Source organism: Astatotilapia calliptera, chromosome 7 (assembly GCF_964374335.1).
Source record: "Astatotilapia calliptera chromosome 7, fAstCal68.1, whole genome shotgun sequence".
NCBI classification, from domain to species: Eukaryota; Metazoa; Chordata; class Actinopteri; order Cichliformes; family Cichlidae; genus Astatotilapia; species Astatotilapia calliptera.
In genome coordinates this window covers 44,486,610-44,510,225 of record NC_137428.1, presented here as the reverse complement: position 1 = coordinate 44,510,225, position 23,616 = coordinate 44,486,610, and the positions used below count along the sequence as shown (strand labels likewise).

Genomic DNA, 23,616 nt, shown 5'->3' with positions numbered 1-23,616 from the left:
GTTTAATACGTGGTATGAGGTGTTTGATATGTGTTTGGTTTTCACCAAACATGGCATCATGTCCAAAAATCTCCATTTTCATCTCATCTCTCCAAAGGAGATTGTTCCAGTCTAGTCATTTTTGTTAAGATGAAAATTTTTTTGCTCTAAAGTTCTGAACATCACTAGAGTGTATTCTGAAGGAAGCATGGAAGTCAGGGGTTGAGAGAGACAAAGCATTTATCCTGCAGAGTGTAATGACTAGAGAGTCAGCATGTAGGAAAAAGCAGCATTCACATCAATGTGTTGAATTAAAGTTCTAGGAACACAGAACTTCTTAGACTGTAAGACAGTTCATCAGAACATAGACTATTGACAGATGAGGACAAAGAAGGCCTCTGACTTTTTGTTTCTTTGTCAGATAGATGTGCCAACTTTCCAAGATCTAATTGAAAAACCAGAACAGAACATAAAACCAGATGAAAGGATTAGCTGTCAGTGCTGAGGTAAAACATCAAAACAGTTTAACTGTTTGCAGCACTGTTCAAGGTTTCCATTCACAGCAAACAGATGTGATTATGGCACAGCCTAAATGAGATGTTCACTTTTCTATCAGTTCATTCTGACATAAGCCAGAATGTTTACAACATTTATCTTTATTGTTGCGATTCATTAGCTCCTATGTTAGTATCCATTAGTATCCACCTTTAATATATGACTCTGTGAAGCAATCATTAAGCTTGTCATTCTCTCACTGTTTTTCTTGGAAACCATCCATCATTCCCACTGTGTGAAACCTCACTCTTTCGTGTTCGATCATCACTCTATTTTAATGATAACATAATACTGCTTCAGCTCCTATAAGCATGACAGCAGTGGGCAATTTTTAAATCCTTCTTCTTTTGATAAATGTGAACTGTGCAGAAAAAGTCCTTCACGATGAGTCTTGCTATTAAAAGGATCATTACAGGCTATGATTCTGCATATGTAATAAAGATCATGCAGACTACCATTACAGCTAAATACTGGTGCTGCTGCTAGGTCTACCAGTGATTATCATGAATGAATATTTACACCTCAGGACTCAAACATTTCAAAAAGTAATGCAATCAGATTACTTGCGTACCGCGATGAATGACACACCCTAATTTTGCATCATCAGTGTTAGTTGTTGAGCCTATGTTTTTCCTTCCATTGCTGAATTATTAAAGATACTCTCAAGTGTGTGCATTTAGAAGATGTGAAAGAGAGTTTCTAGTATTTGGTCATTTTTTATTGAGTCTCCCAATCAACACTAAAATCTGATCCAGAATCATTTCATCTCATTTCTAAAATAAGTAGCCTAGCTACTTGTCAAATACACTTCAGGGCGAATAACCACTCACATTCAGTGCTAATTTAAATGTCTTCATTTCAGTCAGTCAGTTTATGATCGTGTGTGATCAAAGCTATCAATAACAGCCCACATTAGCTCAATAGCAATAGCTCAGCAACTTCTTAACAAGGAAGCACTTCAAGTTCAAAACAGTTTAAACAAACTCTCAACAACTTTTAAAATGAATTTGATGCAAAATTGCAAAATCTGAATAAAATAGACAATAATCTTGTCTATCACATAGCTCTACGATAAAGCAGCTGGTATTCTTGACTGTTCTACATGTTATTGCACACAATAATGCTGATTTACCTTCACATTTACCTTCACATTCATACCTGTGTGTGTGTGTGTGTGTGTGTGTGTGTGTGTGTGTGTGTGTGTGTGTGTGTGTGTGTGTGTGTCATGGGGGTGCGTTTGTGTAACCTCCTGATCACAACTGTTTCTAACAACATCCTTGGTCATAAAAAGGTAATCTCCCCCACACCCAATATATGGCTCAATTCCTGTATTGGTTCACCATACACAACACAGTGAAACCATAAAAAGGGCAGGAAGCTTACCAAACATCAAACAAACCTTCACAAGGGATGTGCTTGTGATAAAACACTACAGCCTCCCCCCAGAACCTCGAGAGGCGGACAAAGGAATGCCTTGATCACAGAATTTGAAACAATGTACACTGTAAACCCGAATCAGTTGACTGAACTTAAAACATTTGTGGAAACTGATTACCTCAAAAGTTTTAAGTACACAAACTCATCTTTTCTAAGTATGGGGTACTCAAAATTTGTATTTATTGTTAACTTAAACATTTTAAATTATATTTTTATTTTATTAATTGAGCTTTACTTAAAAACTATATACTTTAATTTTAATATTTTTGTGTTTTTTGTAGTTTACTATTTTGATCCAACACAATGCAATTATATTACAAACTAAACGCAAATTATATGATTATTAATTAAAAGATATTTATTATTAAATGTTTGAGTGTAGACTAGTAAAAAAAATTAGAGAAATTCATTTACTTTACATTTTGTTTATTTAACATTTTTTATGGAAATGTAAAAACATCACTTAGTGTTTTTATAAAACCACTAACATGGACATTGAATTTATAATGCTCACTTTATGGTGCCAATGTAGAACATGTATCTTTTTATAAAATCACAAAGGACAACATCAGTCCTAATTGCATCTTTCTCAAAATACATAAATTCAAAATAAAAAGTCAAATACTAATCACTTTTGTTTGAAAAAGAAATGAAAAACAATTTTATAAAATGGGTACAAATAAAGATGATCATCTTCCAAATAACCAGAGCAAAATTAGGTAAACTGATGGAGTTAAATCCACCCAAAGTCCGTAGTAAACTTAAAGTGCTTTAAATAAAGTGCTTAAAACAAAGTGCTCAGTAACAGAGTGCATGTCCTAACAAACATTGCCTTATATTCCTTCCAGAACTACTCTTTCAGCAACAAATCATTTTTAAGAGCATGTAGGCAGGGTTTCAGAGGTTTGCCGTCAACAAGCCCCATGAAGATTTTTTGGACAAAGGTAAATGTGTGAACGTGCTTCCTGGGGTAGTCTAAATGCAGAGCATAGATCAAGCCAAACAATAAGGCAAATGCATCTGCAAATCTGGGAATATCACGCATCACCAAGTCGCCTTCCACCACAATGGCCATGCTTGAGGAAGTAAAATGGACTGGACTGGTCTGGGAAGCGCCGTCGGTAACCACTGTGAGAAGGGCAACTGGAGTGTCAATGAGGGTCGACTCATCCAATGTGTCCGCCTGGAATAGACACAGTATCAATAAGTAAGGTTGGTTTGAGAGAATGTGACAAGCAAGACCTGTAATCTAGCAAAAAATTCAGCAGTGTAGTGGGTTACTTTGTAACGGGTTAGGGTACTCTACTTTTTTGAAAAATGTACATTAACGCGTTAGCTTCTTGCATTACATAATTAGTATGTTTGTTATTTTTCTAAAAAAAAAAAAAAGAAGTCATTTTTTATTTTATGACTTTATCTCAAAAAGAAACTAAATCTTGACTTCAGCCTTGTTTTTGGGGCCACCTGCAGCGTAGCCGAAGTGCTGTGATACGCCTGTGCCCTGCTCCTGACCCTGTGTGTGTGTGTGAGGGTTTTCTAAAGAGAGGGTATTTTGCTTGTACAATTTGGTAGCTGCTAGGGTATTAAATTGTATTTAAGAAAATCCATGGTGTTTTATCTCACTGGCAGAATTTAAGTGATGCAAAAATACACTTACATTACATGTCTTAAAGAATTCTGGGTCCTCCTCCCGCAGGTATACAGGAAGGGCACGAAGCACTGCAGTGCGTTTCACGTTGATATCAGGCGCCTCCTAAAAAGGGAAAAGAAAAGTTCATTGAACACAAAGTTTTCAGGTGTCATTCTTTGGGGAGAATACATGTTTATGAAACTGCATGACATGTGACTCTACATAATTTTGGAGACATTTCTTTTAAGACAACCTTTCTGTCTCTTATGACAAAGAGTCTGTATCTTACTCATTTGACAAAAATCCTACACAGTATTTTAAAGTAACATACCAGATCAGAGCTGTAATCTGTATAAAACACAGATGTTCAAAGCAAGGAAAAATTGAGTTTTTATCAGTGAAACTTTTAATTTGTGTTAATTTTATCATTATCAATATTCACCTGAAGATCATAATGATTCAGGATGGTTCGCAGAGCCTCTGATATCTTGCCAGTCTGTGCAGCCTTCTGTCTGTATAGAGCCATAAGTCGTGGTGTGTGTCTGTCAAGTTCAGCGTAGAACTGGTTCCGCAGGTTAATGTTTGTGACTCGGTGGAACTCCGCACAAATCTAAAATAAAACAGGACAAAAACATCCAACATGAAGCCAAATTACTGACCAAATTTACATCTTATCATTAAAGAGGAATTGCCCAACTTCTGTCTAACCTTGCTTTATAGATGTCCTATGAATTTTTTTTTCTTTAAATTGGACCCGAACCACAAGCACAAATGTATCACAAAGCTGAAATATATTTTTGTTTGTTATCTATTATTTATTTATGTGTTATTTATTTATTATCTGAATCTGAAGAGATCTGCTGAACTTGCATTGTTTCATGTTAAACTGAAGAAGAAGAAAAAAATCAAAGCACAGACCTGAGAGTCAAATCGCAGAGCAGGCCATTTCTCTAAGAAGTTCTTTACCATTGGGTTGTCTTGAACAATTTCATGGCGACGAAGTGCGAAGGTAGTCTGCATCAGTTTTTCAATCATTACTTTGTTGGGCTCAGTCTTCTCAACCTCATTTTTTATCTGGACTCTCATATCCTCCAAACTGACCTGATCTTCTCCTCTTGGAAAGTTTGGGAGGTAGTTCACCTCAGCTCTTCTGGCTCTTTTTATGTTTGAGTGGGGATGCTCTCCTTCAGGGTTGTTAACACTCCTCCTGCCAGCGTTGACAGACACCTCCACACATCCAGATCTGGCTAGCTTGGTGCGATAATTTCCCATCTTGAATTTTAAACTGGTCTTCCAACCATAACTTCCATTCCTACTTCCAGGCTCTTTAAGACATGGATGAGTGGTAACAAGAGCTTCTGCTGCCAAACCGACATCTCCATCACTCGGATAGGCTTTGAAGGTGTGCATCACTGAAGCCATGGTCTCCAAGATGTTGTGCTTTTGGGCTCGAGTCAACTTCAGATGTTTTCCAAACATCTCAAAGGCTCTATTTCCCTCCTCAAGGAGATGTTCAACTTCGTAAGAAAAGGTAGGTACTGGGAAAGTGTCAGGCCAACACTTCAGACGCTGAGCTAAAGGCACATGAGGAAGGATGTCTGTATCAGAACTTGCACAAGAACTGACATCACTTTCAGATCTCAGTACTTTTAGTGTGCCCTTCTCCGGCAACTCTTGAATATCCAGTAGGCAGGTAAGTTGCCCATTAAAGTCGGGGTCTTCGTATTGTAAGGTAAACTCAAAGTCCAGCCTTGGGTTGAGCTTCTCACGGAGTATGGTGATTAGTACTTCTACCGACTCAGGCCGCTTAGTTAGAGAAACCTTCACAACAACATCTGTGGTGAGGTGAACTCTCAGCAGGAACTTTTGGGATACTGCCATCATCCTATGAATAAAACAAGGAATGGAGATGATTTTTAAAAAATGAATCGTCTCATATATAAAAACACTGTACATCATACCATTAACCTTATTATGGTCAGTGATAATTATATACTCAGCCATCATTACAGCTTTCAAAAATTTCAAAAGTACACTGTACATTTCATGACAAAATAAACACTTAGCATGGTAAAAAAAACCCTTACAATTACTGCTGTTTACTTTGAGTGCAGTCTTGAATTCTATGGCCGATCATCCAACAGTCCAAAACATAGGTAAGAATTTCAGATGTTACAAAGTCACAGGCCATCATTCCATTTAGTCATGGTAAACAGTAACCCTCTTTTAGTTTTAAGTTTTTACCATATAATCAACATTGTCTCACCATGTATAAATTCTGTTAAGTTGGGAAAAAAAAAAAAGAAAAAAAAAAAGCACAGAATACATATGAATTTACACTGCAGTTATTTTAAAAAACCAAGCCAAACTGCGGGATAAATCTTTGCAAAGACACATTGTTATGCAATAGTACATAATACATCAGTGAGATACTTGTAATATTACACAGAACTTCTACTTACAAACTACTTCTTTTACAGGCTGCTGCTTAAGATAGAAGTTGCCACTGCTAGCTAAGTCACTTTTGAATGATGCTAATGAGAAGAAGAAAAAAACCCGGCCGAACAATGAGGCTGCTGTTGTAAAAACGCCAACTTTCTTGCGTTGGCAATGGGTCGTTAAAATATCACTAAGACACTTTCTTTATGTGCAATTCTTATTAAAACTGTGTTTTAATCGGTTAAAACTGTAAAACTGACGATATCATCGCTTTGAAAAAGAGCGCGAACAACAGCGAACAACAATTCACTACCTGGGTCTGTGCTGTTTAACACAACGGCGCATTCAAAAACAAGTTAATGGCTGCAACATATTAATATACTTGCTTTTTTACGGAAAAAATAAACATAACGAAGGTTCCGTTTTACTTACAAGTTTCTCCAAATGTGCTCTCCGGTCGCTCGAGAAGGGCAGCCATATTGAACAGAATTTTCTGTCAACGTCGTTCAGGTTAGAGAGAAAACGTCATGACGTCATGACGTACAAATGCGGAGCTCGAAAAAAAAAACATTTACTCAAAAATCATAATTAAAAAAGCAGTATTTACTCTTAACTTCTAAGCCATGTACAATTAGAACTGTTTGAATCGTTAAGAGAACAGAAAAGTTTTAAGTTGTTTCAACTTTGTGACGCATTTTAATTGTTGTATCCACAAACTTTATAAGTCAGGTGGACTGTTGGGGTTTACAGTGTAGAGGTGGTAAGCATAAAAATGACAACATTTAAGAATTCACTTTAACAAACTAATCATGGCACCACAGGAACAAGCTCTAGGTACAAGCTCCACACCAGGCAAGACCCCAGTTGCCCCTAAGACAATCCAACACATAACAGCAGGGTTCAAGATAGGACATACATGGAACGCCATAAGCTAAGTGTCTTGGATTTCAAACCAAAATTACCATAATGGCACACACAATTCTTCTTGTATGCATATACGTACAATAGTAATATGGACTACCAGTCAAAAGATGATAAATGGTAAATGGTCTGTATTTGTATCTCTCAATGAGCTTCATGAGGTAGTCACCTAAAATGGTTTACCAACAGACTTGAAGGAGTTCGCAGAGATGCTGAGGACTTGTTGGCCCTTTTGCCTTCACTCTGCGGTCCATCTCATCCCAAACCATCTTGATTGGGTTTAGGTCAGGTGACTGTGGAGGCCAGGCCATCTGGCGCAGCACTCCATCACTCTCTTTCTTGGTCAGTTAGCCCTTACACGGCCTGGAGGTTTGTTTGGGATCAATGTCCTGTTGAAAAATCAATGATGGACCAAATCGGTCTTTATACAACCAATGGAAGAGCTTGGTGCGCATTGCCAGCAATAGGTTGGACTTGTTCTCGGTGGGTGTTGAACTCTGCCATGGCTGCCCTTTGTCACCAATTCTGTTCATAATTTTTATGGTAAGAATTTCTAGGCATAGCCAAATGGTGAAAGTAGTTAAGGAGTTTAAGAATCTCAGGGTCTTCCTCAAGAGTTAGGGTAGAGGGAAGCGGGAGCTCAACAGACGGATTGGAGCTTAATGTAAAAGTTAATCTCTCAATTTACTGGTCGATCTTCGTCCCTACCCTCACCTATGCTCACTAGCTCTGGGTAGTGACCGAAAGAATGAGATCACCGATACAAGTGGCAGAAATTAGCTTTCTTTGAAGGGTGTCTGTTCTCTCCCTTAGAGATAGGGTGAGGAGTTCATCCATCTGGGAGCAGCTCTGAGTAGAGTCACTACTTCTCCACAGTGAAAGGAGTCAGTTGAGGTGGTTCGGGCATCTGACAAGTATGCTTCTTGGGCGCCTCCTGAGTGAGGTCTTCCAGACATGTCAAACTGGGAGAAGGCCCTGAGGAGGCCTCGGGCAGATCCAGACACGCTGGAGAGATTATATCTCTCAGCTGGCCTGGTAACTCCTTGGTGTTTCCTTGGAAGAGCTAGAAGAGATGGATAGGGAGGTCTGGGCTTCTCTGATTAGACTGCTGCCCTCATGACCCAGGCCCAGAAAAGCATGGAAAAAGAATGGATGGGTGGAAAGATCTGTGACAATACTACTGAAATGATCGTCTTCGGACTGGGTGAATTTTCCTCATAGTTTTTATATGAACAGCTATTCAGTCATGAAATGCAAACAGTTTCTTGTGTATTGTGTATTTCGCTGTCTGTTTTACTTAAACACTGTTTGTTCAGACAGTGTCCTCTCTCTACTGTCTGAGTAGAAACATTTACATACATGCTTGAAATATCTGAATATATGTCCATAATGTAACAGCTTCTCATCACACTCCACTGAACTGGTGTGTTGAATACAAATATGTTGCTGAGCTGAAGGACCATCCTTAAAGTTGAAAATGTTACAAAATACTCTCAGGGTGGAGATGAGATAAACACAAGCATCTTCAATAGAGCCATTGAGAGAATGTAACTGATAGCTAAAGCCCTCAAGTTAAGAGGACTTCTCAGCATCAACCTTTTGTTTTTGTTTGTTTACCTTGTTGGTAAAATTGATTGGCTGGCTGAGATATTAGTTACCACATTTTTTTGTGATGGTTCCAAATCTCCTCTTCAATGACATCAAGTAAGGCCGTAAAGTGAGGTCATCATCAGTGGAGATCTTGAAGTTTGTCTGCTTGCCTGCCCACCTTTAACAGCTGGCGTTCACAATGAGAAAGTGTAGGACTGGATAGAGCTTACAGTCAGATCAATAGACTGACAATAGTAGAAAATTAATCTGGTGTAAGTGTCAGACAAATAAGGAAGATGGGGAATAAAGGGATTTTTATAATTTGGAGAATAATCAATGAAAACAAATATGTGACAATTTTTACAAACTTATGTTGTTCATTCAAACTGAAAGAAACGCCACAGAAATACTAGTGGAAATTTCAGCATTTCGAAGATGCCAAAACTGTCAGGCTCAATTCTGGAAAGATGTGTCTGAAACAGTACATTTACATTTAAAAGTCTTAGAATATGAATATTTCATTCAGTGGAAGAAAAATGTTTATTCTTATTACTGTGATTAAAATTCTGATCAGCTTGTGGTCTTGCTTCTCCCGTACAAATTGTATTCATATCGTACTAATTAGGGATCAACCAACTTGCGTTTTTTAGGGCTTATGAAAGCTACTTTTGGCTGCTCAGTCGTTAGAAGGGTCACCGCAGCAGGTAGCTTTATATTTATCTTTTGCAGAATTTTTTTGCTAGATGTCCTTGCTGACCCCTGAGAGTGTTTGTATCTCCAGCTTGAAACAAACCAGTAATCTTTGGCTGAATGTATAAACAACGACACTTTGGACCCACGAAAAATTATTAATCAAAGGGAACAAATTATAGAATATATATGACATCGTTTTGTGTACAGTAGTGTAAATCCAGCAAAGAAGTTATCCTTGAATCTTTTCTTCCACTATTTAGTTCACCTTTATCACCACCTGCTGATATAAGTAAAGCTGCTAATGCTCTCATCACTGATGAGAGCATTAGCAGATGAGAGCATTAGCTCTGAGCTGGGAGAATAACGCAGGTCTAAATCCACCAGTTGTGAGATGAATATGAAACATAGATACTTTAAAAAGTTGCAAATTAGTTATACTGCAAAACCTAGGAAAAAGACTTTTGTGCAAGAATTGTGTAGATTTTTGAAAGGATTAAAAATGCAAAATGTTTTCATGTGATTGGGAATCTCTCTCATGTCACTTCTGTTTGGCAGAAAGATTGTCACAATATCCCAAATACTATTAGGTCAGGCACTTAAATATAAAAAATAACGAATGAGTAAATTAGCACACCTTTTTAATAATTTCATATTTTATGAGGTGGTGTACTGCAGCATTGTTAGAGCAAAGTTTAGTATTGTTAGCAATTGCATGCCAAAATAGTATCATCTACTAACTAAGAGCAAGGGTCACCTTCCAACGTGACATGAGGGACTGCAACATTCTGTGCTTCACGGAGACATGGCTGACCCCCACAGTGCCGGACCAGGCCGTAACTCCGTCGGATTCATTCTTTGTGCTCCGCGCGGACAGAACGGCAGAGTCGAACAAAACCAAAGGTGGAGGAGTGTGTTTCATGGTAAACAGAAAGTGGTGTGATGCCAGGAGCATTTCTACTCTCTCCAGCGGCTGCTCGCCACATCTGGAGTTCCTGAGCATTAAGTGCCGCCCTTTCTATCTGCCCCGTGAGTTCACCTCAGTTATCGCCACGGCGGTCTACATCCCACCCCAAGCGGACACAGGTATGGCTTTGTCCGAATTACATGATGTGCTGAGCTCGCTTCAAAACAAGGACCCGGGCGCAGCCCTCATTGTAGCAGGAGACTTTAACAAAGCGAACCTCAGACAAGTCATGCCAAACTTTTACCAGCATGTCTCGTGTCCAACGAGAGGGGATCGGATTTTGGATCACTGCTACACGCCATACAAGCAGGGCTACAAAGCTGTCTCACACCCGGCTTTTGGGAAGTCTGACCACAACGCCATCTTCCTCATTCCCCAGTATAAACAAAGCATACGGAGGGAAGACGTGACCACAAAGGAAGTAAAACGGTGGACTGCCCAATCAGAAGCTACGCTACAGGACGCACTCAACGACGTAGACTGGGACATGTTCAGAGCATGCGCAGTCGACATCAACGAGTTTACGGAAGTAGCAGTATGCTTCGTCAATATGCTAGCGGAGGAGATTATCCCCACTGCGAGAGTCACCACATTCCCAAACCAGAAACCGTGGATGGACAGATCGATCCGCACTGCAGTAAACGCCAGGACCGCCTCCTACAACGCGGGTCTCGCCACTGGCGATATGAGCGCCTACAAAGCGGCCTCATACGGCGTGCAGCGCGCGGTGAGAGATGCCAAACGCAGGTACCGGGAACGTGTGGAGTCCCGCTTCCACCAGGGCGACACACCATTACGGACTACAAAGCCAGGGACACTGCGCCGATCAACGCCGACTCTGCATTCACCAACGAGCTGAATCGGTTCTACGCCCGTTTCGAGGTTAGCCAGGCGGCTAATGCTATCTACCGCCTGACTACCGAGGACAGTGACGTCATCAGCGAGAGACCGGTGACCAGCATCGCGGAGCATGACGTCCGAGTGGCACTGAGGAGAGTGAACACAAGGAAAGCGGCGGGGCCAGACGGCATCACCGGCCGTCTGCTGCGCTGCTGTGCTGACCAGCTAGCAGGTGTGTTCACTTACATCTTCAACGAGTCCCTGGCGAAGTCTGTGGTCCCCACATGCTTCAAAAGATCCACCATCATCCCTGTGCCCAAGAACAGCAAACCCTCATCCCTGAACGATTACCGGCCAGTTGCACTGACCTCGGTAGTAATGAAGGTGTTTGAGAGGCTGCTGAAGAACATCATCTCCTCCGCCATCCCAGACACCACAGATCCGCTGCAGTTCGCCTACAGATCCAACAGATCCACAGAGGATGCCATCGCCCACGTCCTACACACCACTCTCAGCCACGTGGACAAGAAACAGGGTAACTATGTGCGAATGCTGTTTGTTGATTACAGTTCAGCGTTTAACACAATAGTGCCCTGCAGACTGTTCACAAAGCTGAGGGATCTGGGACTTAACAGCCGTCTGTGTGCATGGGTGTTGGACTTCCTCACTGGCAGAAGGTGGTGAGGGTGGGCAGGTGCTTCTCCAACAGCATCACCATCAACACAGGAGCACCTCAGGGATGTGTCCTCTCGCCACTGCTCTACTCCCTCTACACTTCAGACTGTGTGGCCACCCATGGCTCCAACACCATTGTGAAGCTTGCTGACGACACAGTGGTGTTGGGTGCCATCTCCAACAACGATGAGGCGGCCTACATGGATGAAGTGAAGAATCTGGCATCGTGGTGCCAGGACAACCACCTCCAGCTGAACGTCAGCAAGACTAAGGAGCTGGTGGTGGACTTCAGAAGGGGTCAGCACAGAGACTACAAGCCCATTATCATCAATGGAGCTCCAGTGGAGAGGGTGCAGTCCTTCAAGTATCTTGGTGTCCACATCTCCTCAGACCTGACATGGGCTGCCCACATTCAGGTCCAGACCAAAAAGGCTAGGCAGCGCCTGTATCACCTACGACAACTGAGGAAGTTCAGGGTCTCTCCAAAGATCCTCAGGATTTTCTATACAGGCGCTGTGGAGAGCATCCTCACACAGAACATGACATCGTGGTTCGGGAACAGCTGTGTGAAGGACCAAAAAGCTCTCCAGAGAGTGATCCGTACAGCAGAACGCTGCTGCAGGATTGCTCTCCCCCCGCTTCAGGACACCTACACCAGGAGATGCCGGACTAGAGCAGCGCAGATACTGAAGGACCCGTCCCATCCAGGCAACAAACTGTTCCAACTTCTGCAATCTGGTAGAAGGTTCCGCATCTTCCGGGCAAGGACAGAGAGACTCAAGAGGAGCTTCTATCCCCAAGCCATCTGTGCCCTAAACACACACACCCGCCCTCTCACATCATCTATAATTGACTGAGACAGGACTCTTCCAGACACTAAACCAAGGCACAATGTACATTTCAATTCCTTTAATTTTAAATGTGTTTATATTGTCTATCCTGTAAAATAGTCAGATATCTATTCATATTAATGTACAGAATTCACCTGCTTGCTGCTACTACTGCACATTCACCCAGTGTATATACTATATGTGTATATATATATATATATATAATGTTCTTCCTCTACACCCCCCCCCCCCCCCCCCCCCCCCCAATTTTTGCACATGTCGAGGAGCGTGTCAGGCTACATTTCACTGTGTGCTATACTTGTATAACTATGCATGTGACAAATAATAAAGAACCTTGAACCTTGAACTATGTTTCACTTCCTCCAACTTCAAACTGTTCTTTTGATTGTTTGACTGTAGATTTAAGCTCACTTTTAAATAGCAGAATGCCAAATGTCATGTGGAGATGGGCTGACTTAGTGTCAAAGCCTACAAACTGGTTGATCTGGCTACATTTAGACAGTAAGCTCTGAGAATTCTTTGGAAATGAAAGGACCAAGTAGTTAATATTGGTATAAACATTTCATTAAATAAGAAAACTCAATTTCTAGTTATTGACTTTTTTGTGCCTTTCCAGAAGGGAGAATTTTCTGAGATAGTCAGTCATTTTGAATCTACCCTGAATTTATTTTGATCACTGCTAGAAGAAAACATTAAACATGAAAAACATGCAACAGCAGGAACCATGCAGAATTTCACCTCTAGGGGAAAGCTGTTTCTTGTCCAGGGCAGAGGCAGTTGATACTAAACAGCTTAAATCATAAAAAACAGAGCACAGAATACAAGATGATGGATGAGAGCTGTCACCAATGATGGATCCCTTCTTTTATTGTTCAGTCAAGTGGAACGCTTTAGCTGTCACAGAATGACAAGCATCAGTCTCTGTGACAGAAAGCAGCCTGAGATGGCGGAAAACAGCAAACATGTCCACATATGGCTAAAATGTGTAGAGATATCCTAAAAAGAACATATGAGCTCAGTGTCAGATGGATCTGTTCCTGTTCCAGCATAGCAATATTCTAGTGTGGAGGGTAATGATTGTTGCCATCGATCAAACTAGTGGGAGAATTCACCACGATTCCAAAATATTATATAAAACCAAAGTCATGAACTTAAAATAAGATCATATAGATAGATGGAGCGATATGATATTTGGATTGGATATCAGTAAGGTCAGAAACTTGTATCAGATATCAATGACTTTGGGTCAATTCAGAGCCAATGCAATAAAGTTAGCTGTAGTATTGTGATGTTTTGTTAAAACTGATGATCACACGTCTGTGTTGAGGGAGAAGTGAGTGCTTGGAACTGACCAGCAGGGTTTCCAAATAAGCTACTAACTAAAATTACAGCCCTTCAGCTTAGCAAAGAGTCCTCCAAAAGCCACCAAAAGGGCAAGAGAGTTTTTTGTCTGTGAGTCACTGCAATTTATTTAACACACATTTGGAAGGGGCCTCTTATTTCACAAACTGTAACACAGTAATCATTATTACTATTATTGTTATTATCATTGTAATTATTCTTATAAGTCAGTTTTATCCCCCACAAAGCTTGATCTATTTTTTCACCCTGTAGAGACCTTGTTATTATGTTTTTGTAAAAGCAAAAAGGCTTTGCTTACATGTATGATGCCAGTTGAATTTCTTCATGCTTTCATTAAACATTCAAGAAAGAACACTCTCATGGACCACCTGTTTTCCTTTCAAACTGCTCCACTCACCCTGCACCTAACAAGGTAAATTTGAGTAATTGGGGTACACAGGTGCAGAGGGAATGTAGCAGGAAGAGCTGCTGCTAGAGAGCAATTTGTATATTCATTAATATTCTGTATTCATCAGTCTGCACAAAAACCCCAATGCTAAGACACACACACACACACATATATATATTAGGGGGGCAACGATACACAAAATTCACGGTTTGGTTTGGTTCAATACTTTGGTGTCACGGTTCGATATTTTTTTGATACAAAAAAATGTTCATGCCTTTTTAATTTGTCATTTATTAAAATTATAAAATATATTTTAACTCAAAAGTACAGTTTTTTGTCTGCTTCCACTTGTCTTTGCACTAGGATGATGTCGGAGTAAATGTGCAGTCATATTCGTTGTGCTCCCACTAGTGCTGTCAGCGTTAATCTAGTTAAAATGACATTAACGCCATAACGCGGCAAATCTCCGTTAACAAGTTACCGCGGATCGCCCCGTGCGTGGGGCTGGACGGCATCCACACGTTAACAAGCTAACTGTGCTAACGCACTAGTTCCCACCAATTGAGCATTGCGTGGCACATCCAACATACTGTTTTACTTTTGGGGAGGTTCAATTTCGGGTAGCAATTTTGGGCCGTTCTAAAACTTTTGACTGATTCTGTATATGCAGTCCTGATCAAAATTTAAGACCACTTGAAAAATAGGAAAAAAATCATATATTACATGATTGGATCTTAACAAGGTTCCAAGTAGAGCTTCAACATGCAACAAGAAGAAATGGGAGTGAGAGTTTTGTCTCACTCTCATTTCTTCTTGTTGCATGTTTTCTACCAAGCTGCAAGCTTCTACAGTTCCTTTGGTATAGCTACATCTATCACTGCGGCTGTCTTCTTCTGCTTGTCCACCACTACTATGTCTGGTTGACCAATTTTTCCGTATGTATCTGAAAGTCCCACAGGACCTTAGCAGGGTCATTCTCAACCACCCACTTATAGGGGGCGTATCCCGTTTTGATATAGGGACTTCCAAACTATACTGGGATGTTACTGGGTATACTATGCCATCCTCCTGGTTATGGTTTTCAATGTATGCCCTGCCTGCTAACATCTTGAACCCTGCAGTTATGTGCTGGATTGTCTCAGGGGCACAGCCTGGTGTGGTAGAGCCAAGTCTTTATGGATTTTGTGCTTAGAGCTCATTAATATGGTGCCATGATTAGTGCCTCTGTGCTGTGTCATTTTAATAAAAACAAGAAAGTTTAAGCAATGCAATACCAGGAGAGAAACTTTAAATCAGCTAATCACCAAAAAAGTGAAAAGGCCCTTTAAAGCAGGTATTAGTGTAACTGGTGCTCATGTTAATAACAGTATAATCATACAGAAAAGACATACTAGGGGCTCCTATGCAGCTTTGTTTCTTGGTCCCCAATTACAAGATGTTTTACTTCTCTCTGGAGCGTGTTATTGTTTTTTAGCCAATAATGGTTTCTTTCTTTGACATCTATTTACTTGAATCTTTTAAATCCTGCATTGTTTGAGCCTTAAAATGAAAACTTGGTTAAGAATTTTGCAACATACTGTAGGCCCTGTGAAAGGTTTATGCATATTAGTTTTATTTTATGCATTGGTATTTGTCAGTCTTGATTTAAAACGTATGATTTTTGTGCAGTACCTACATAGAAAATATTTCATTTCCCAAAGTCTGAAGGAAAACATGATAAGATAAGATAAGATAAGATAACCTTTATTAGTCCCACACGTGGGAAATTTGTTTTGTCACAGCAGGAAGTGGACAGTGCAAAAGTTATGACGCAAAAATTAGAATACAATAAGAATAAATACAGTACACAGCTGTACAGAATAGAATAAAATAATATACTATATACAGTAGAATAAAATAGAATAAAAATATACAATAAGATAAAAATAGAATACGAATGCTATATACAACTGAGTAAAAATACAACGATGACAGAAAGGATTATTGCACTTAGTGTTATTGCACATGTGTGGATGTGTGTGTTTGTTCAGTTAAAGTCTTTGTTGTGGAGTCTGACAGCAGTGGGGAGGAAAGACCTGCGAAATCTCTCCGTCCCACACCGTGGGTGCCGCAGTCTCCCACTGAAGGAGCTGCTCAGTGCTGTCACAGTCTGCTGCATGGGGTGGGAGACGTTGTCCAACAGGGATGACAGCTTAGCCGCCATTCTCTTGTCACTCACCACCTCCACTGGGTCCAGAGGGCATCCTAGAACAGAGCTGGCCCTTCGGATCACCCTGTTCAGTCTCTTCCTGTCCCCAGCAGAGATGCTGCCGCCCCAGCAGACCACACCATAAAAGATAGCAGAAGCCACCACAGAGTCATAGAAGGTCTTCAGGAGTGGGCCCTCCACTCCAAACGACCTGAGTCTCCGCAGCAGGTACAGCCTGCTCTGCCCTTTCCTGTAGAGGGCGTCTGAGTTATGAGTCCAGTCCAGTCTATTGTTCAGATGAACACCAAGGTACCTGTAGCTGTCCACAGCCTCAATGTCCATACCTTGGATGTTCAGTGGTTGCAGTGGAGAATGCTTGTGCCTGCGGAAGTCTACCACCAGCTCCTTGGTTTTACTGGCGTTGATCTGGAGGTAGTTCAGCTGGCACCAGTCCACAAAGTCTTGAGTCAGTCCTCTGTACTCCTTGTCGTCCCCATCAGTGATGAGGCCGACTATTGCAGAGTCATCAGAGAACTTCTGCAGGAAGCACTGGGTGGAATTGTGGGAGAAGTCTGCAGTGTAGATGGTGAAGAGGAACGGAGCCAGAACCGTTCCCTGTGGGGCCCCCGTACTGCAGACGACCCTGTCCGACACACAGCCCTGAGTCCTCACATACTGTGGTCGGTCGGTGAGGTAGTCCAAAATCCAGGTAGTGAGGTGATGGTCCACTCCAGAGTTCTCCAGCTTGTCCTTCAGAACCGAGGGAAGAATAGTGTTGAAGGCACTGGAGAAATCAAAGAACATGATTCTCACAGTGCTTCCAGCGGTCTCCAGGTGAGCGAGGGAACGATGTAGGAGGTGAATGACGGCATCATCCGCTCCAATGCCAGGCTGGTAGGCAAACTGAAGTGGGTCCAGTGATGAGCTTGTTAGGCGCCGAAGCTGAGCCAGGACCAACCGCTCCAGGGTCTTCATCAGGTGGGATGTCAGAGCCACCGGCCTGTAGCTGTTGAAGTCCTTGGGGCGTGAAGTCTTTGGCACTGGTACAACACAGGAGGTTTTCCAGAGCTGTGGGACTCTTCCCAACCTCAGGCTCAGGTTGAAGAGGTGCTCCATCACCCCACACAGTTGGTCCACGCAGGACCTGACGACCCTCGAGCTGATGCCATCTGGGCCCGCTGCCTTCTTGCCATTAATCCTCCTCAGTTCCCTCCTAACCTGGGTGGTTGAGAGAGACAGGCTGGAGCCTTGTGTTGAGTGTGTATTGGATGCTGTTGTTGGGGGTGGGGAGGAGTGAGCAGGGTGAATAGAGGAGGTGTGAAGTGTCTGAGGTGTCAGAGGTGGAACAGCAGCAGTGGGGGTGGGTGAGTCTGCAGCCGATGTTGCAGACTGCCTCATGGTTGAATCAAATCTGTTGAAGAAATGATTCAGTTCATTTGCCCACCTCACATCCCTCCCAGGCAGAGAGTTCTGCTGTTTGTGGCCTGAGATGGTTCTGAGGCCTCTCCAGACTTCACCAACGTTGTTTTGCTGAAGCTGGTTCTCCATCTTCTGCCTGTAGCTGTCCTTCCCATTCCTTATCAGTCCCCTCAACTCTCTCTGCACCCTTTTCAACTCCTCTTTGTCTCTGGATTTGAAGGCCCTCCTCTTCTGCTTGAGGACGGTTTTAATTTCTGGGGTAATCCAAGGTTTGTTGTTGGAGAAACACCGTACAGTCCTGGTAGGTACGGTGTTATCCACACAGAAATTAATATAGTCAGTAATGCATGTAGTAAGGCTGTCGATGTCCTCTCCATGGTCGTCACAGATCACCTCCCACACAGTCGACTCAAAACAGTCCTTAAGAGCCTCCTCGCTCTCCTCTGACCATCTCTGCACTGTGCGGGTGGCTGGTGGCTCCCTGCGTACTAAGGGCTCATACACAGGGACAAGGTGCACCAGGTTGTGATCAGATCTGCCCAGGGGAGGGAGAGGTGATGAACTGTATGCCTCTTCAGCATTGGCATACAGTAAGTCCAGTGTTTTATTGTCTCTGGTTGAGCAGGTCACATACTGGGTGAAGGTGGGCAGTGTGGAGTCCAGTGAGGCATGATTGAAGTCCCCTGATATTATGAGAAGGGCTCTCGGAGATTGTGTTTGCAGTCTGCTGACCACTGAGTGGAGAGTGTCACAGGCTGCATCCGCGTTGGCCGAGGGGGGGACATACGCTGTTATTGCGATAATGATGCAGAACGATTTATGTTTTAAATAAGGTCTTGGAGTCGCTGCATCCTTAACGTGACAGGTTGTTTTTCTGAGTCTCTGAATTGCTGACATTTCGCCCCGAAATTAATTAATTCCTTGTTGAATGGAAAATGTGGATCTCCACTATTAACTCCAGAAGAGAAAATGTAAATCCAGCTGTAGGATCACTGATATGGAAAATACAAAAAAGTTTTTTTTATTTTTTATGTTTTTTATTTTGTGTTGTACTTTTTATGATTCATATCAGCAATTAAAACAAGCCTATTATAATTTCTGATAAACTATATTGGATGACTTCTATCAGAGTTGTAACTTAAATAAAAGTAACTGCATTTATTTTTTATATTCTCCCTTCCCTTTTTTTTTTTAGTTTCTTTTCAATATGAGCAGAACCTCAGGGATGTTCTTCATTTCTGCAGGAAATGTAGGCTCTGTAGTTCTGTAGGAAATAAACTTCAGCTTCTCTCTGATGTGTTAAACCTGCAGTGCTCTGATAGTGTCAGCTCTCAGACAGGGTTGCATTTACAGTACAGTGTTTAATTTGTAGACTGTCACTGAGCAAGTCAGGCTGAGTGACATTTGTGTTGCTGTTAGGCCCCCAGCTGTCTATCTTCCTCCCTCTTCCTTTCCCTCTGTGAATCCTGATGAGGTGTCCAGTGGTGCTCTGTTCAACACACTGAAGTTGAAATCAATCAGCTCTTCAATCTTTCTCTAAAGGACCATTATCCAGCCCCGGCAGGCCTGTTGGCCTGCCTACAGCAGGATCTATGACTTCTCTTTTTCACACCGTAAAGCTCACTAATTTGAATCTGACAGGAGTTGGAAGTTTGTTTAAATCTTAACAAATCAACTGTTAGATGTTTGAAAATGAATGTGGACAATATTTAACAGCCTGAGTAAAATCACTACTTTATTCCTCCATATCTTTTAAGTTCATAGTTTGGTTTGTATGACTTCTGATGTCTTCAATAAAAAAAAAAAATAAAAAAAAAAATATATATATATATATATATATATATATATATTCTCCACTACTCTTTTGATAACTTCGATGGGTTAATTTTTGCATGTTTTTGTGAGCTACAGTATTTCTGTTTTTGAGATTGTCTGTCAGTTTGCATCTTCTATTCCTGAAATCTTCTCTTAGCCTGTTGCGCTGAAAGTTTTTCCATATATATTGATTATTATTCTTTATTTGTTGTACAGCCAAGTTTTGTTTTTTTACATGCAAATGAATGAACAATTAAGAACATGTTGCAACTATTTTTCTAACAGATCTGTTATATTTTCAGCTGGGAGAAGCACATTAGAAAAATGGTTAAAAATGTACAAACAAACAACACTGATACATATCATTTGATCAAGATGCTTAAGCATGACATATTATGGTTAAAAGTTTTCTATATCATCCCAAAATTATAGGACATGTTATTGTCTGTTTTATTAGTTTGCTTTTTGCAGTGTAATTTTGAGTTTTTCATGATGTAATGGAAAGTTGCAATAAACTAAAACCGGCTTATACAGTAGCCTGCATTATCTGCACTTCTATGGGTCTAGTGGTTTTAACCTTGCTGTTTCTCCACAGATTCCTCAGATCAGCTATGCGTCGACAGCTCCAGAGCTCAGTGACAACACACGCTATGACTTCTTCTCCCGTGTGGTTCCTCCCGACTCCTATCAGGCTCAGGCCATGCTAGACATTGTGACAGCGATGGGCTGGAACTACGTGTCCACCCTTGCCTCAGAGGGAAACTACGGCGAGAGCGGCGTTGATGCTTTTGTCCAGATCTCCAGAGAGTTGGGTAGGAAACTGTAAACAGATATACAGTTAATTCAAGTCAAAGTGAGATTTAAAAGTTTTTTATACTTTGGTACTCGAGAGAGCTTAATTAAATATTGAACTTTTAAAACTAATTGAGTTAAATGGGACCAAAAGCTATTGATCTGATAAATTTGCTGCACTCTGTTGATGAATGAACAGAAGATGTCTTCTAACTGATTATTGATCTTATTATGCCAGAAGTTGACACATTTCTCCTTGACTGGTCACTGTGAGGTAATCAGGTTTGGCGCTTACTGAATAAAATGTTATCACATGGAGTTAAGCCCTTACATTAATTAATATAAACTTTTGAAATTAACCAGTGACCACATGTTTGATAGAGATTAGCATTTTGTTTGTATGTAGTTGTTCAATTCAATTTAACTGATTCTGTTCTGTTTTGTTACTTAAATTAATCAGAGGCTGGGACTGGCTCTATCACACTTTGAATGATGACGGCTTATGATATGATTTAAACAGATGAGCTTGCAATGCAGGGCAGCCAGCTCTAGGAGGAGTCTTGGTGTTTCCAAAATTCTTCCATTTATGGATAATAAATGATGAGGCCACTGCGCTCATTGGAAAATGACGATATTTTTCGGTATTCTTTCCCAGATCTGTACCTTGATAAAATCCTGTCTCAAAAATATAGAGACCTCATGGCTTGGTTTCTGCTCTGACATTCAAATTGTATCTGTATTTACTGAAAAACATAATTTACCACAGGTAGATTCCGATCAAGTTCTAGAAACATATGACAGATGATTAGTTGAAATAGGATGCACTTTCATCTTCCTAGCCACCTCTTCCTGCTTGTCTGGGGAAACACAGAGTTGTTCCTAGGCCAGCCGAGAGATATAATCTCTCCAGCAAGTCCTGGGTCTACAAGGGGGCCTCCTTCTGGTGGGACATTGCTATAACCTCTCACCCAGGAGGCACCCAGGAGGTATCCTTTCAGATGCCCCAACCACCTCAACCTGCTCCTTTCAATGTGGGGGAGTTGCTGCTTTGCTTTGAACCCCTCCGGATGGATAAACTTCTCACCCTGTCTCTATGGGTGGATGGCCCTTGCCACTTTGTATCCACAGTCTGATTCTATTAGTAACTACCCAGACCTTGTGATCATAGGGGAGAGCAGAGAGATACATCAACCAGTATACTGAGAGCTTTGCTTTCATGCTCTTTTTATCACAACGGAATAATGCAACATCCACTTTTCTGCAGCCATAACCTGAATCCATCTGTCGATCTCCCACTCTCTTCTCCAGTTACTCATGAACAAAACCATGAGTTACTTAAACTCCTCCACTGTTGGCAGCAACTCATCCTTGACTTGGATTAGGCACTCAACCCCTTCATGGTTGAGGACTCAGACTTGGAGGTACTGATTCTCATTTCCACCGCTTCACATTCAGCTGTGCACCACTCAAATCTGAGCTGGATACAATCTGATGAAGCATATAGAACCATATCATCTTCAAAAAGCGGAAAGATTCTAAGGCCACCAAAGTGGAAGCCTTCCACCACATGGCAAGACATTCTGTACATAAAAAGCATTAAAAGAATCAGTGCCGGAGTTCAGCATGTACTGGGAACAACTTAATGTTCCCGACTTATTGCCGGCAATGCAGAACGAGCTCCCACAATGTTTATATATAGGAACTGAACGGCTAATAGCAATGGACTAGACACCCCATACTCCCGAAACACCTCCCACAGAATACCCCACCCACACTATACATTTGTTCATATATACACACCATAGTGTATTGTTCTTCTTTGTTCTATTTGTATCTTATTTTGAGAAGGAAGGGGATTCATAGTTTATGTAGAATTTGGACCCAAAATACAGACTCCAAGACAGGTTTGAACAAACGAAAAAATTCACCTTTATTCAGGTCAGGCAGCAGATCCTGGTGGCTGAAGCAAACAGGATTCAAAAGTAATCTGAAGCAGGTAAAACGTGGGGAAAACCGCAGGCAGACAAACAGTACAACATGACAAAGAACTAAGGAAAACTAAGGGTTAAATATACACACAAGGTAATCAGGGAAAGAGACACAGCTGGGGAAAACAAGGCGTAGGTGAATAGAATCAATTAACAAGCAAGAGGGGAAGCAAAATTGAACATAATGCACTTGAGATGAGAGGCCATTAAAATAACACAGGAAGCATAAACACTGCGATGGAGACTAAACAGATAAACTTGACAGACCAAAGTAAACAAAGACAAAAGTGACTATGGACATGGAAGACCTAACAGAAACAACGACTGGGCATGGGGAATATTGACATTTTCTGTTTGACAGAAACAGAGCGTCCAAAACTGAAAACACTGGGTGAAAAACCTGGATTCGTGACAAAGGGCACTCTATTTATTATACGTCCAAAATGTCACGAACATACTTTGCTGATATTTATGATATGATATTCAAGCAAGTGCTGAATTATTATATATAGTTCAGATTATAAGAGAAAAAGCTATTTCTCTGTGCATGACTTACAGTAAAAAGAAGAACTATGACTAGAAAAAGTTAATTTAAATGTAATTACATTTTTCATTTTCCATCTGTCATGTATTCTGCTTTATCACCTTGTTGCTTTATTGCTGACACATTTATCTGGCTTTGCAACACTGCTGTAATCTCTGCGCAAATGATGGCAGCTGTACTAATGATGAAAAATGGCTGCGATGGAGGCTTTTAAAAGCATCTGATTAATAACTGTGCAGAGAGCAGCTGTGGCTCCTGTGTGGGCTCAGTGAGGTGTCATCTATGCTGCTGTTGTCACTGTGCAAACACACGATGCTGCACATGCAAATGGCTTCATTAACAGAGTGAATATGTATTTACAATACTGTGCAAAAGTCTCTTGCTTCCCCTGATTTCTTTATTTTTTGCTTGGAAAAAGGAAAATGGATGGAGCTATTTATTGAAATGTGCAGACATGAGTAGAAATATAAAGGTAAAGAACAGTTTGTAACAAGCCTGAATCTCAGTAACGGTATGACCACCTTTATGTTTTAAGTTCAACCTGAA

At 41.2% G+C, this 23,616-nt stretch overlaps 2 protein-coding genes across 3 annotated transcripts in view; one reads left to right on the top strand and one right to left on the bottom strand.

The window, feature by feature from the left end:
* LOC113026231 (metabotropic glutamate receptor 8-like) overlaps positions 1–23,616 on the top strand; it is a 155,749-nt gene that overhangs the window by 64,207 nt on the left and 67,926 nt on the right. For both annotated transcript variants that reach the window (XM_026174762.2, XM_026174761.2), the window contains exon 3: positions 20,342–20,558. In XM_026174762.2, the coding sequence (XP_026030547.1) occupies positions 20,342–20,558 (217 nt within the window). The remainder of the gene's footprint in view (positions 1–20,341; positions 20,559–23,616) is intronic.
* On the bottom strand, positions 2,501–6,785 carry LOC113026233 (uncharacterized). The gene is made up of 4 exons (XM_026174764.2): positions 4,520–6,785; positions 4,044–4,211; positions 3,629–3,724; positions 2,501–3,154 (listed from the first exon to the last, which is right to left on the bottom strand). Exons 1-4 carry the CDS (start codon positions 5,642–5,644, stop codon positions 2,822–2,824), a joined length of 1,722 nt encoding a protein of 573 aa, XP_026030549.2. The 5' UTR covers positions 5,645–6,785; the 3' UTR covers positions 2,501–2,821.

Excerpts from the sequence above, each read along its gene's own strand:
- LOC113026233 (XM_026174764.2), bottom strand. The coding sequence starts at position 5,644 with ATGTACAGTGTACTTTTGAAATTTTTGAAAGCTGTAATGATGGCTGAG. Across the intron at positions 4,212-4,519 it reads CTCTGCGATTTGACTCTCAG|ATTTGTGCGGAGTTCCACCG; the intron begins GTCTGTGCTTTG and ends GTTTTATTTTAG. Across the intron at positions 3,725-4,043 it reads TGAATCATTATGATCTTCAG|GAGGCGCCTGATATCAACGT; the intron begins GTGAATATTGAT and ends TTCCCTTTTTAG.